Source organism: Vulpes lagopus, chromosome 9, assembly GCF_018345385.1.
Source record: "Vulpes lagopus strain Blue_001 chromosome 9, ASM1834538v1, whole genome shotgun sequence".
Classification (NCBI taxonomy): domain Eukaryota; kingdom Metazoa; phylum Chordata; class Mammalia; order Carnivora; family Canidae; genus Vulpes; species Vulpes lagopus.
Window position 1 is genome coordinate 41,394,740 of NC_054832.1, and position 14,751 is coordinate 41,409,490.

Below are 14,751 nucleotides of genomic sequence, written 5' to 3' on the forward strand. Positions count from 1 at the left end.
GTGTATTATATAGTGCCCAAGTATATGGGGATTTCCCACCGCTTTCTGATTATTGATTTCTAACTTAATTTCATAGTGACCAGAGAGCATTTGACTGGAATACTTTTAAATTTGTGGGGACTTTGGTCTCTCAGTACTTTAAAGATATTTTTTCTACTGTGTTCCGGATTGCGTTGTTCTTTGTTCCCTTAAATGTAACATATTTTTCCCCTTTTGGATGCTTTTAAGATATTTTTTTCCAATAGTTTTAAGCATTTTGATTATTATGTGCCTTAATGTAGTTTTGTTTGCTTTTCTTTTTCCTGGGCTTTACTAATCTTCTGGGATCTGAGGATTTAGAGTTTTCATCAAATTTGGAAAAACAATTAGCAATTATTTCTTCAAATAGTTTTTCTCTTTCTGATTCGGTATTAATTCAGTTTAACTTTATAGGACATAGCTATAGGGAATAATGATTACCAGCTATATTCAGTAGTGTTCATTCTACAGAGAAATCACCATCGGGAAATCTCAGGATGCTTTGGCATCCTCTTTGACACTATGGAAGGTACACGAAGAGTGGTGATGCTTTGGAAAGTTTAACTCATAATCATTTCTTGGTCAACCTTAGTATATACTAAGATGAGCCTTATTCTTACTGATATATGGTTCTGAGGTTGTGTTTTCCTGTCATTCATTTCTTTTCCCTATCCTGACAGGATCTCATGCCAAACTCTCCACCAAGCACACGAACTTTGAGGAGAGAGTTTACAGCGTCCCAATCCACATCAGTGATGGCGGTGAACCAGAATTGAAGGGAACAGTCTCGTTACCAGGTAGGTATTTTCCCACAGGCAACTTGGAATAATGTCTGTCACCATAGGTAGTTTGAGAAAATTCTTGTCTTTGATAAGGAATTCTGCAACGGTTTTCTTGAAAATGCATTTTACCAAATACGGTTCTGCTTTTCAGTTACTTTCTGCAAGTGTGTGGAAGGAAGTTGTTTCCGGCCAGCCGGTCACCAGTCTGGGATGCCCACTGTGGGCATGGCAGTTGGTATACTTTTGACCACCTTTTTGGTTATTGGTGAGTATAATTTCTCAGATTCGAGGGTTCCCGCTCTGGACCTTTGAAACCCTTACCTTAGGATCTCTCTTCAGGGCTGGGCTGGTGGCTGCTCGCGGGCAATCTCCGCAATAGCCAGGAAGATAGATCACTAGCAAACCATCTCTCCTAGTTGAGAACTGCTGCCTTCGTACCAGCCTTTACTTATCGTTGCCTTGTTGGTTAGTTGGGAAATATAACACAAGAGGCTTTAAAGCATACATTGTTATACGTTGGGCCTAGTTACCAAGGTTTTGTGATGAAGGAGAAAGAAGTGCAGTAGCTGTGCCCTGCTACGTGCCGGGCACTATGCTCGATATGGGGACACAGTGATGGGCAAGACACACAGATCCCGCACTCACGGAGCTTACAGGGTAGTCTGCCATCGTTGGAACAGGGACAATCAGTCTTCCAGTGGAGATGCTCATACACCTGGAACGTTGCTGAACTTTCCTTTGCATATTTTCATGACTCTAGACTCTGATTCTTTATTACCCCAGAACAATTTGATCTTATCACAGGCCTTATAGTGCCTTCACCCCTGACCAGGCTACGCAGCAGAGTCCCCACGTGTAGCCATCTTCTTTTTTGTGGAAAGCTCTGTGCTTGCTGTGGTAATTGTCTTCTTTCAACTGCTGTCCTCACCATAAGTTAAATATTAGAGATAGATCCTTCATAAAGTCAGATCCACCTGACTAAAGGGGTTTACACCACCTCACGTCCTTTCTCTTTGACAAGGAGGGCTGGGATTCTTCTAAGAATTCTTAATTGTTCTCTTGGCATTTGGTCTTTTCGGCCATGACTCAATCTGTCACACTGGACTCTGATTCACAGGTCTAAAAGGGATCTCATTTCCTTATACCACTCCTTCCAAATTCCTCATTATCACAACAGAAAAGGACGTTTGTCACATAGCCATTACCCATCTTCACATGTGCACAGAGATCTCTTTTCTCCCTGACCACTTGCTGGTACACACCTTTTATACTAATTGAGCTGGCCTTTTGAGTTTTCACTCACTTACCAACCTCCCTTCTGCCTCTTTGCCTTTTCTAACTCTATTCGCCCTCCCATCTTGAAAGGATTTTTGAGTTTATGCACCAAATAGCAGTTTTCTTCCATGGCCATTTAATCCCACAATTTTGCCACATGATAAAAATTGGGTAAATTTGGGGATATCTAGATAGAAGTAACAGAATCTTATAGTTTTATACCCTTACTTTTTTCAAAATAGGGTTGAGATTCATGCAAGATTCTTTATATATATATATATTTTTAAAAAAAATTTTATTTATTCATTTGAGAGAGAGAGAAAGAGAGAGAGACAGAGAAAGAGCAAGATCGGGGGGAGGGGCAGACAAAGAGGAAGAAGCAGACTCCTTGCTGAGCCAGGAGCCTGATGTGGAACTCAATGTGTAGCTTGATGTTGGACTCGATCCCAGGACCTGGAGATTATGACCTGAGCCAAAAACAGATGCTTAACCATTTGAGCCATCCAGGCACCCATTGGGGCAAGATTCTTTTTCTTTTTTTTAAGATTTTTATTTATTCATGAGAGAGAGAGAGAGAGAGAGAGAGAGAGAGGCAGAGACACAGGCAGAGGGAGAAGCAGGCTCCATGCCAGGAGCCCTATGTGGGACTCGATTCCCGATGTGGGTCTCCAGGATGACGCCCTGGGCTGAAGGTGGCGCTAAACCACTGGGCCACCCGGGCTGCTTAATCAGTCTTTGAGCATCCAATCTTTTTTGCCAGGAGTCCTCCCATAAATTTACAGCCAGATTGATTTCCTTAAAACAACTCCCTTTTTCCACATCGGTCTTTGGTTTATAGTACACAATTAGAGCTAAAACGCACAAGGTAATTTTGCAGGAGTTCAGAGATAAGAGAAACCAGAAAGGTTAGGGAGTCTACTAGAGCTGGAGCCATGAGGAAGGCACCAAAGGAAATGTGGTATCTGGTGTGGACACATCTAAACTTTAGGTAGGTGAACGGGTCAGAGGACAGCTTTCTAGTTGTTCTGATCGGGCTATTTCCTCTAGAGAAGAGGAAGGACTGGAATAGACATTTATTGAATACGTCCAAATGTCAGGAACTCTATCAGATGCTTACACACTTAGTCTTCAGCATGCATTATGTCCTATATTCCTTGGTAAAGACCCAGCCACCAGCTTAGATATGGTTTGGGACTTGACACACACTTACCAACAACAAGATAAATGATAAGCTTACGAATCCAAGAAAGCCAATGCCTAGAATCCCTTATTCACCAGGACAACAAAACTTTGTTGAACCACAAAAAGAAATGAAGTCACATGAGTCATTTTTTCCTACCAGAATACTGCTTTATAAACGAATGTGATAATACATTATAAGATTCCATCTCCCTGACCCTGAGTTTTCTCTTTTAGGTATAATTTTAGCAGTTGTGTTTATCCGAATAAAGAAGAATGAAGGCAAAGATAATGTCGAAATTGCTCAGGCATGTGAAGCCCAGCCTCTGAGAAACTGAATTTGAAAAGGAATGCTTGAGTTTATGTACCAAGTGCTATTTCAGTAACGCAACCATTTAATCCCATAATTTTACTTTTTTTATCCAACATGTACCATGATTTTTTACAGATATACCCTCTTGCCCTTTAATATTTTATTACTTTGATATTTTGTGTGTTATAGACATAAGAGACATTTTCGTTTTCCCATGACTCTTTCCCCTCTGCAAAAGCTTTAGCTATTTATCCAAAACAAAAAATGTGTGTGTTTTTTCCCTCTAGGGAAAGATGGGCTTATGAAATATTCTGTTCATTTTCTCCTTATCAAGATATATCAGTCATCTACCACAGAGCTTCCTGGATGCCATTTATAATAACTCTGATTCCATCCTGTGTCTCCTTCCTCATGTCTCATTTGGTATTGCACTAATTTTAAAATATGTGTTGGAGAAAAGAACACAATGAAGTCTCAGGAAAAAAATACAATAGAAGCCTGTCCCTTAGTGTGAACAGAAACTCTTTTGTGCTATTCGCCTTCTTCAGTTCATGGTGGCTCATATTGCTCTTCATTTGAGAGTCTTCCACTTGGGAATGGCACAAGCCTACTGCAGGCCACACAGGCCCACTTTCATCAATCTTGGTGCAGAAACCACCCACTGAGCAGGTTCTACCTACCATGAGTATGTTCTGCACATGTTTTCCTTATGTGTATTTTTTTAATTTAAATTCAACTAGCCAACATATCATCAGTTTCAGATGTAGTGTTCAATAATTCATCAGTTGCTAATACTACCCAGTGCTCATCACCCCAGTGCCCTCCTTAATGTCCATCACTCAATTACCACCCCCCCACCTACCTCCCCTTCAGCAAACCTTCATTTTGTCTCCCAGAGTTAAGAGTCTCTCATGGTTTGTCTCCCGCTCTGATTTCTTCCCATTCAGTTTTCCCTCCCTTCCCTTATGGTCCTCTGTACTATTATGTTCCACATATGAGTAAAACTATATGACCATTGTCTTTCTCCGATTGACTTATTTCACTTACTGTATATTTAACAGTGAAAGAAAATAATGCATGAAAGAAGTAGTGACAAAAATCAAGAATAAGTGTTGCCTGTGGTTTAAGGTTTCTTGGGCTCTTCGACTCTGCTTCCTGGTTCTTTGCATTTGTTGACCAAAGATATGGGTAACAATAGTTACTTACCATTGGTCAGAATTACATCCCATGTAGAACTGGTCTGTAAGGAGGAGTTTGCAATGAAATAAAAATTCACTGCTTTCAGGACCATGGGTTGGGCTCAAGACAGATATTTTAAATAAGAGAACCTTAGACATTTGGAAGCATTTTTAAATCTGGAGCTATTGTCTGGCTCATGCTTTGGGCTTTAAAAACATTTGGCATCACAAAACTTCCCAGAATTTTCAAGAATTTTATAGAAAAGAACTTGTATCTGAGTGCCATGGTACTCTTACCATGGCAGCTGAAGCAGGCCATCGTATTCTGTTTTTCTTTTTTTCTTTTTTTTGGTATTCTGTTTTTCATAAATAATCCTTTTTGTGGACTTCCATTATATTTTTTACAGGCAAAAAAGTAAAACAAAAGAAAATGTACAAACTCCAAGACCTCAGTATTGCTTTCTTGTCTAATATCTTGTGCTCCAAACTCTTTTTCCTATTTTTTTACATGAGGCTCATTGAGAGTCTCATAATGGGTAAGGTTCTCCCTGTCTCACTGTACATTAAAAGACAAAATAAAACAAAATCCAAGAGCACCAAAAGCAAATTTATTTCACAAATTATACCTAAACCCAAAGCAGTCTTTTTCAGTATCTTCTATAGATATTTTACTTGTGTGGTTCTTTTTTTAAGATTTTTAAAAGATTTTATTTATTTGAGAGAGAGAGAGAGATAGAGAGAGAGAGCATGAGCAGAGGGGAGGAGCAGAGGGAGAGGGAGAAACAGACTTTCTGCTGAACAGGGAGTCCAGTGCAGGGCTTGATCAATCCCAGGACCCTGAGATCATGACCTGAGCCAAAGGAAGATGCCCAACCGACTGAGCCACCCAGATTCCCCAAGATTTATTTATTTTAGAGAGAGAGAGAGAGAGAGAGAGCACATGCATGGGGGAGGAGGCAGGAGAAGAGGGAGAGAGAGAATCCCAAGTTGAGTCCCTCTGAGCATGGAGCCCAACACAGGGCTTGATCTCATGACCTTGAGTTCATGACCTGAACCGAAGCCAGGAGTTGACTGAGCCATCCTCCACACCCCTACTTGTGTGTTTTTGAGCAAGAGTGACTATGATGTGACATTTAGGTCACATAAAACTGTATCACTGCTTACCCTGCTTAGTTTTAAGAAATCCTATTATCATTATTGAAAGATGAAAGCAGTTCCAAGGCAAAGCTGCTGAGGTGGGTTCAAGGGTCTATCCTGCCTCAATTCAGTATTGTTCTCTCTGGACCAACTTATACCACCCAGTAATAAATAGACTGATCACACAGAACCTCTCATCTAAAATCCTTGATTAATTAGTATCCTACTTTTCTTGCTGTTTTTTTGTTTGTTGTTTCCCCCTGGGGTGGACCCCTGCTCTCAACTTTCTCTTCCTTCCACATCTGGAACCTAACCATTCTTAAGATCTTAAAGACCACTTTAAATATTGGTCCGTCTGAGAAACCATCTCTGATTTCCTACAGAAGAGCAGGCCATTACCTCATCTAATCTGCCATGCTGTGGTGAAAAAAAATTGGCCAGAATCCATTTCCTTTTCTGGTTAGAGTAGTTCTATTTCCACTGGGAAACATTTCCTCCACCCCTCACCTACCTGTATAGTTTGGGTATAGCCAATCCCCTGGGTTTCCTTCCCAGCTTTAGAGATAGGCACTTTATCTCACTAAGACTTCTAGAATTCTAGTTGAAACTCTCAAAAAATAGCTCTCTTTAAATGGAATTTGCTAACCCAGTAGGAAGTAAGCTTAGAGCATTCTGAGCACCACAAAAGGTGAGCCTGCCCCTGAATGAGGACCGCAGAGAGTCAAGAGATAAGAGGAGAAAATTTGAAAGATGTTGAATACCAGTATTCAACTGTGTTTGAAGGCAGTCTTGCCCAGAACTTTTCTATCCTGTGAGCCAGTACGTTCCTTTTTTTTTTTTTTTTTTTTTTTAAATACCTAAACCTCAATGGATTTCTGGCCCTTGCAAGAAGAAGAGTGGTATTTGAACTTTGCATATGGTCCCCCTCACGTTCTGCAATTAGAGCCCATATGAGCTCTGCAACTAGTCTGGGACTTCTCAGAATCCTTTCAACACCACTATGACAAGTCTTGGCTCATAGTGTCTCCTCCATAGTTTTTTGAAAAATGCATAAGTAAAATAGTTGATTCATTTTGGTCGCTTATGCTATTGTCACTCAAGTGCCACCTATTTGACAAAATTGGAATGAATTCATTCTTTGTGTTCACTTATTGTATCCTCAAAGACACCACTGTTGTTCCCCTATATACAAACCCCGATGCTCCATGCAGATGTCCTCAGAGCTGGCTGGTCTGTGAATTAAAAAACCCCTGAGAATCTCTGCATGGTTAAGAAATAGCTGTGAGACTGAGGGTCTCAGCGGTGGAGATGGGAGGAATGGGTAGCAACTTTTGTAAGCAGCTCTGTAGAATGTCTCAGAGATTTCTGGGAAGCAGTAAATTAAAAGCAGAGATCTCTGGGTATTGCTTCACGGTCTAAACAACCCACAGGCAGGAAGCTGAGATGACCTCTGATGTATCTAATGCAAGAAGGAACCGATGCACTTCAAGGATTCTGTGCAATACTATATGCATCATGGGAGCTTGTTAAATTCGGAATCTTAAAAGTTATCCAAAAAGATACAATATCTTACAATTCAACTTTTTAAAAAATCGGCTGAATTATGTTTAGGTATACAATTCACTTGCACTAAGTAAATCCACATGGTTGTGCCACCATCACCAACATCCATCTCCAGGACATTTTCATCCTCCCAAATGAAATTCTATCCATGGAACAATAACTCCCCACTCCCTTCCTCCCCGCGAGCTGTTGGTAGCCACTATTCTAACTTTCTGTCTCTGAATTTGATTATTCTAGGGGCCTCATATAAATGGAATCCTACCATGTTTGTCCATAATATCAATGTTTTAAAATAGTAACTGGGAAAAAAAAAGAAAATAGAATTCGAACCTAGAAGTTATCTCAGGAGGAGGCTATCTCAAAACTAATGCTATTTTTTATTTTGCTTGTATTCATATGTGTCACATACATTGTATGCACTTAAATATACATTTTACACACATGTGAAGATATCCATACAATTGATTATGGATATGTTTGCTCCCCAAACACCACACTCCCTGGCATCACTCCTAAATTTCTCCTCGGAAAAGCCTGTCTTATTCTGGCTGAGTCCCGAGGAGTATGGCCAGGTGTTGGATGACCAGCTGTCTACTAGAGGGGTTCTCAGTGGGTGCAGGTTAAAATCACCTGGGGCAGTTTTACAAAAATACTCACTCTGTGGCTAAAATTAGTAAGTTACGAAACGACAGATGTTGGTGAGGATGCGGAGAAAGGGGAGCCCTTGTACACTGTTGGTGGGAATGCAAGCTGGGGCAGCCACGCTGGAAAACAGTATGGAGGTTCCTTGAAAAGCTAAAATAGAACTGCCCTACGACCCAGCAATTGCACTACTAGGTATTCACCCAACGGTTACAAACATAGTAACCCGAAGGGGCACCTGCACCCCAATGTTTATAGTAGCAAAGTCCACAGTAGCCAAACTATGGAAAGAGCCCAGAGGTCCATCAACAGATGAATGGGTGAAGAAGATGTGTGTATACGATGGAATATTACTCAGTCATCAAAATGTGAAATATTGCCATTTGCAACGACATGGATGGAACTGGAGGATATTATACTAAGTGAAATCAGTCAGTCAAAGACAATTATCATATGATCTGACTCATATGTGGAATTTAAGAAACAAAGCAGAGGATCATGGGGGAAGGGAGGAAAAAATATAGTAAGATGAAAACTGAGTGACTCTTAACTATAGAAAACAGACTGAGGGTTGCTAGAGGAGACGAGGTGGGAGGATGGGGTAAGTGGGTGATGGGGATGAAGGAGGCCATGTGAGATGAGCACTGGGTGCTCTATGCAACACATGGATCACTGAACTCTACCTCTGAAGCTAGTAATACACTATATATATTGATTAATTGAATTTAAATTAAAAAATATCATTCCAGGGCCCCGTTCCCAAATTAGTTAGCATTAATGGGCAGAGAGGACTGGGCAGAGAGGACTCTAACTTTTGCATTAAAAAAAAAAAAAATCTCTCTGAGTGAATCTTAACGTGTGATGCCAGCTGAGAGCCCTTATTCCAGACAATCCCCAGGGGGCACAGTCAGTACCAGGGTCCTCCTTCAGAACCTTGGCTCCCCATAGCTTTCAACATTCTGGGCACCTTGAATCCTAACCGGCTCTGCTGAGACCCCTCCCCAAGTGCAAACACAGACCCTGACCCAGAGCTCAGGGAGGAGGGGGTCCTGGTGCTGGCGGGAGAGCCGGTCCTTGGCCCACAGGACCTTCAACTAAGAACAGCCCGGTGGGTCCAGACCCGGGCCACTCGGCCATCACACGGGGCCCGAGGGGAGGAGCGGGTTCAGGGCCGAGAGCGGCGCTGCCTGCAGGCCGGAGCTGGGCAAGGAGCGCCAATGCCGCGCTTTCACCACGGATTCATCTCTCAGGAGTTACTCTAAAAAGGCACGTCTGCATGAAGTGACCCTCTTGCGTCTGTGCTTGGGAAGTCGGCTACTTAGAGAGTATATCGACCATGTGAGAAAACAAAGAACATTTCTCATAATACAAACAACTGCTTTCCATTTTCCTGGTTTTCTGTTTTTACCCACGCGTGGTGCAGGCTCCATTTGACATTTGACCACGGTGTCCTGAGTGCCCACTAGTCCTCTGTACGCCACTGGGCTCTGAAGGAGGCTCGGAGGCCTCTGTAGACCCCTGTGACGGGGAAGGGCCACCCTGTCCCTGGGGCCTCGTGAGCTACCCGTGGACGCGCCCTCGGCCTCTCTGGGCAGGAACTGAAGCCTCCTGGTCACCGTGTTCCTTGTCCTGAGGGAGGCGGCGGGGAGACAGACAGACGCACAAGGGAAGGAGGCGCAGGCCGTGGGGGCAATGTTCACCTCATTGAGAGAAAGCGTGTTCAGGTTTCCCATCACAACCGCGGGGCTGACGTGGGATGGAGGGTGGGAAGAGCTCCACTGGGAAGTGGGGGGTGCACCTGGGAGGTGGGGTGAAAATGGGCGGTTGTTTACCTGGTGTGTTAGGGGCTCCTGAATCAAGCAGAGGGAGGAGACAAGATCCATTCCCGGGAATAGCGTCTAAGACTAGGCCTGTCAGGCTTGTGGCCGAGGACAGATCCCAAGGACAGGATTTCTGGTGGCCCTGCTCAGACACCACCCAGGGGAGGCGTGGCCTGGCTGGTGGAGGACACAAAGAGCCAGGGAGATACTCTCCAGGGTCCCAGGCCCACTGCAGGCCCCGAGGAGCGAGGGTTGGCAGAGGCTCCCCGCTCAGTTTTGCCTTGGACGGTGGGGTCCCAGCCTTCCTGGGGCCTCCAAGCGGGGATGGGCTCTCAGTGAGCAGATGCGGCCTGTGCGTGCTCCTGGAAGCAAGGGCGGGGGTGGGGCAGGGGAGCCCCAAGGGGTGCAGGTTGGAGAGCTATTGAGTAAGGGAAGGAAGGAGGGAAGGTGGGCGGAATGTCAGGGTCCTGCTCTGGGAGGCCTGAGAGTCTGGGGCCTATGTCGAGCCCCAGAGCGACCCTGTCCGTCTGTCGGAGCCCAGGCTGGCCCGGGAAGCCCTGCTGTCCCAGCCGCTGCGGGGGGTGTGATCTCGAGGGGGGGGGTCCAGGTTGGGGCCCCGGAGCCTCTCAATGGCAGAGTGGAACCCATCAAGGTTGGTTTGCTCTTTGGCTAGTTCACGTATTGGTCACATATTTACGGGGCCCCCCAGTCTGGCCGATTACGGAGCCGAGCATGAGGAACACCAAGGGCAGTAGCTAACCTTCCTCCAGCGTTAGAATGGGCCAGGCACCCTTCTAGATGCCTTAGCCAAGTGTTACGGCACCGAGTCCTTGCAGCTACCGGGTGGGGGAGGCCACTGTTGCGCCTCTTGCGAGGATCAGAAACTGTGCCAGAGAAAGGCCCCGCGACTCGGGCTGGGCCACATACCAAACACGAGATGCCTGCCCTCTTCCTCCAGGCCCAAAGCCGGCCTAGCTACCCAATGTGAGGTGCCATCCATTGGAAGACACGCTACTGTCTTATGTGACGCTAAGAAAGAAAAGCACCGTCAGTTAACTGGGCCACGACACGACTAGTAAGATGCATCCTCGAGTCCAGAGATGTGAAAATGTGAAAAAATATGTGAACTTTAAATCAACAGTTATTACACAAAGCCATGGCCTCCGTGCTCATGACTCCACAGTCACAAGGCGGAGACAGACGATTGCCACGCCCTGTGGTAATAGTATCGTGTCACCAAAGCGGGGCACACAAATCACTGCAGCAGCAGGGAGAGGAGTGAGTCAATGTGCTTCTGCCCGAGGCGTCTGAGAAGCCATCACAGGGGCAGTGGCACCCAGCTGTGTCCCCGGGTTTCTCCAAATAGAAAACAGAAGGATGGAATTGGGGAATCTTGGGGGTATTTTAAGGACCGTGGTTGATAACGCTAAGGCTAATAATAAAATAACAAGAGCTAATCACTTATTAGGTGCCCATCATGTGCCAGGCTCCGTGCCAAGGGCTTTTCATGCATCGTGCCATTCAACCCTCACAGAAACCCCAGGAGAAAGCACTCTCCATAGGCCCATTTTACAGGAAAGGAGGCTGAGGCTCAGGAGGTGACCTGATTCCCCCCGGCACACAGCTTGTGGATAACAAGCTAGGGTAAGACTTTGCGGCAGCCTGGCTCCCAGGTCGGAGGCCGTAACCGTGCTGCTGGACCACCTCGGAGAAGCCAATGAGTTTGAGAAGACTGTATTGCATAATTGAAATTTGCTAAGAGAGTAGGACCTCAATGTCCCTGGAGAGTACACTAGCGCCTGCCTGGGCCCAGTGGTCAACTGTCGAGTATTTGCTGAACCTCCAGGTCTGTGCTGGATGTAAGGGGATCACCGAAGGCAGTCCTAAACTGAGCACGAAACGTTGAATGAATGGAATATAACATCGGGTCCATCTGTAGGCCTGTGGGATCTGGCCTCCGCCGGCCTCCAGCCTCACCTCCTGCCTCACCTCCTACCTCCTCCCTCTTGCTCACCATGCTTTGGTCACACTGACCATCTGCACTTTCCTCGAGGAGGCCACACTCCTTCCACTTTGGTTCCTTTACCTGTGCCTCTGTCTGGAATGTTCTCCCCCACCCCCCGGCCCCTTTTGTGTGGCTGCCCTTTGCTCTTGCTCTAGGCTCGGAGCGTAAAAATGGCCTCCTCTGAGCTGTCCTCCCGGTTACTTTCTATCCTGACGCCTGTTTGTTTCCTTCCTGGCACTTTTCATAGTGTAATAATTGTGTCCTTTATTGGCCTGCTCCTTTAGGGCAGAGACCTTGTTGGCTGCTGTGTCCCAGCGTGTCATCAGCATGATGCCTGGCACTGAGGAGAAGCTCCACTGCTGAATGGACGAATGGCTTAGCCTAGAATCTGATTGTGGAACCAAGATCTATGTCTAGGACACAGAAGAGAGTTGGCTGCTCAGCTGCCCAGGGAATGGAGGGACTGCTGTATGCACTGAACAAGATGGACGGGAACTTGGACACCAAGGGATGGCCTCGGAGGAAATACCCGTGGGCGGAGGGAAGAAAATCCAGTCTGTGGGAGAACAAAAAATAGTTTTCTCTTTCCTGCAGGTTTGCAACACCTTCATTTTCAGTATCTGGAATCATCCTAGCTTTCCTTACCCCTTGGGCTTTCTTCTACTTATTGGAACACAGGCTAAGGCCCCAATGGCCAGTTGTCCAGGCTTCATTCCTTGGGGTTTTGTGGGATCCCTTGGGAGACTGAACACAATATTGGGACTGAACTCTCATATGGCTTCTCAGCCTAGGATTGGGGATGTTTTAGGGAAACCATCATCAATGCAGTCCTCATTTTTATTGTACGTCATGGACCAAATGATTCCCAGTATCCAGAAAAGACCTCAAATGCCCATATCTTAGAATTCTTTTGAGAATTTTAGAAGTAGAGCTAGATCCCACCAACTGCAGTGTCTTCAGTCGGCTATTCCTGGTTGTTTTTTTCCCCACACGTAGATATAATAGAGTACATAATTTGATTCACTCACTGAATTATGTACTTGCAGAACTTTGAATTTCATTGATTTCCATACCATACATTTTATTCATTTATTTTATTTTTTATACCATACATTTTAAAGCCAAGATTCGTTACCGTCTTATGGATTAAAGACCTACATTTGATACCTGAAACCGTAAAAATCCTAGAGAAGAACACATGCAGTAGCCTCTTTGACATTGGCTGTAGCAACTGCTTTCTAGATATTAGCTCCTGAGGCAGGGGAAACAAAAGCAAAAATGAACTCTTGGGACCTCATCAAAATAAAAAGCTTTTGCACAGTGAAGGATACAGTCAACAAAACTAAAAGGCAACCTATAGAATGGGAGAGACATTTGCAAATGACATATCAGGTAAAGGGCTAGTATCCAAAATATATAAAGAACTTATAAAACTCAGCACCCAAAAATCCAATTTTAAAAATGGGCAGAAGACATTTTTCCAAAGAAGACATCAAGGTGGCCACCAGACACATGAAAAGATGCTCATCATCACTCATCATCGGAGAAATACAAATCAAACTACAATGAGACGTCCCCTCATATCCATCAGGATGGCTAAAATCAGTAAGACAGAATGAACAGGCGTTGGCAAGGATGCGGAAAAAGAGGGGAGCCCTCGTACACTGCTGGTGGGAATGCAAGTGGGGCAGCCACTCTGGAAAACAGCGTGGAGTTTCCTTAGAAAGTTAAAATAGAGCTACCCTGTGACCCGGCAAGTGCACTACTAGGTATTTTACCCAAAGAATACAAAAATATCAATTCAAAGGGATGCGTGCACCCTAACGTTTATAGCAGCATTACACCTACAATAACCAAACTGAGGAAACAGCCCAGGTGTCCACTGACTGATGAATGGATAAAGAAAAAATATATATATTTACCAGCCATGAAAAAGAATGAAATCTTGCCATTTGCAAAGATGTGGATGAAGTAGAGTGTATGATGCTAAGCAAAATAAGTCAGTCAGAGAAAGATAAATACCATATGACTTCACTCATCTGTGGAATTTAAGAAGCAAAACAAATGAGCAAAGGAGGAAAAAAAGATAAAGAAAAGGAAACTGAGAAACAGACTCTTAACTACAGAAAACCAACTGATGGTCACCAGGGCGGAGGTGGGTGGGGGATGGATGGGACAGGCGATGGGGCCTGAGGGGGGCACTTGTGATGAGCGCCAGGTGATGGACGGAAGTGCTGAGTCACTACACTGTTCGCCTGGGATTAATACAACACTGTACGTAAACTAACTAGAATTAAAATTTAAAAACTTAAAAAAAAAAGACTATAGATAGAATTCATGGAAGCTAGAAGGGAAAATAGAAAAAGTAAGGTGGAAATAAGATTATGATATTATGTGTGAAAATAAAGGGAAAAATAAAGAGAAAGTATAATTTAAAAAAAAAGACTTAAAAAATAAAAATAAATAAAAATTAAAAAAAAAGACTTGCTACCATTTTATGCACGCTGTGCCTGATGCTCAGCAGACGCCCATTTATCTTACTTGCCCAGAAGGATGTCTCTGGAGTATCAAGTCTTGTTTTTATTATCGCCTCATGTGTTTGCCTCCCCCCACCCCACCCCACCCAGCACACACTCTCAGATCCTTTAGAGCAACAGACCGTGTCTTATTATTGTTGTATTTGTGCTGACAGCAAAGAATCTTCAATCAAATAACTTCTTGGGAAAAGTGGAATTAAACTGAGGAGTTCCAAGACCTTCTGGAAGTTTAGTTCTCTGCTCTTTTCAGCAGAGCCATTTGCCTCAATTCACCCGAGCCCAAGGTTGTCACGGGTTAACCA

The 14,751-nt window shown here is 44.4% G+C and overlaps 1 protein-coding gene across 7 annotated transcripts in view; it reads left to right on the forward strand.

The window, feature by feature from the left end:
- Positions 1-4,398, forward strand: part of CDH17 (cadherin 17) — a 70,892-nt gene extending 66,494 nt beyond the window's left edge. For all 7 annotated transcript variants that reach the window (XM_041769511.1, XM_041769512.1, XM_041769509.1 and 4 more), the window contains 3 exons: positions 699-815; positions 952-1,065; positions 3,492-4,398. In XM_041769511.1, the coding sequence (XP_041625445.1) occupies positions 699-815; positions 952-1,065; positions 3,492-3,592 (332 nt within the window). In that variant the 3' untranslated portion in view covers positions 3,593-4,398. The remainder of the gene's footprint in view (positions 1-698; positions 816-951; positions 1,066-3,491) is intronic.
- Positions 4,399-14,751: the final 10,353 nt, after the last annotated feature.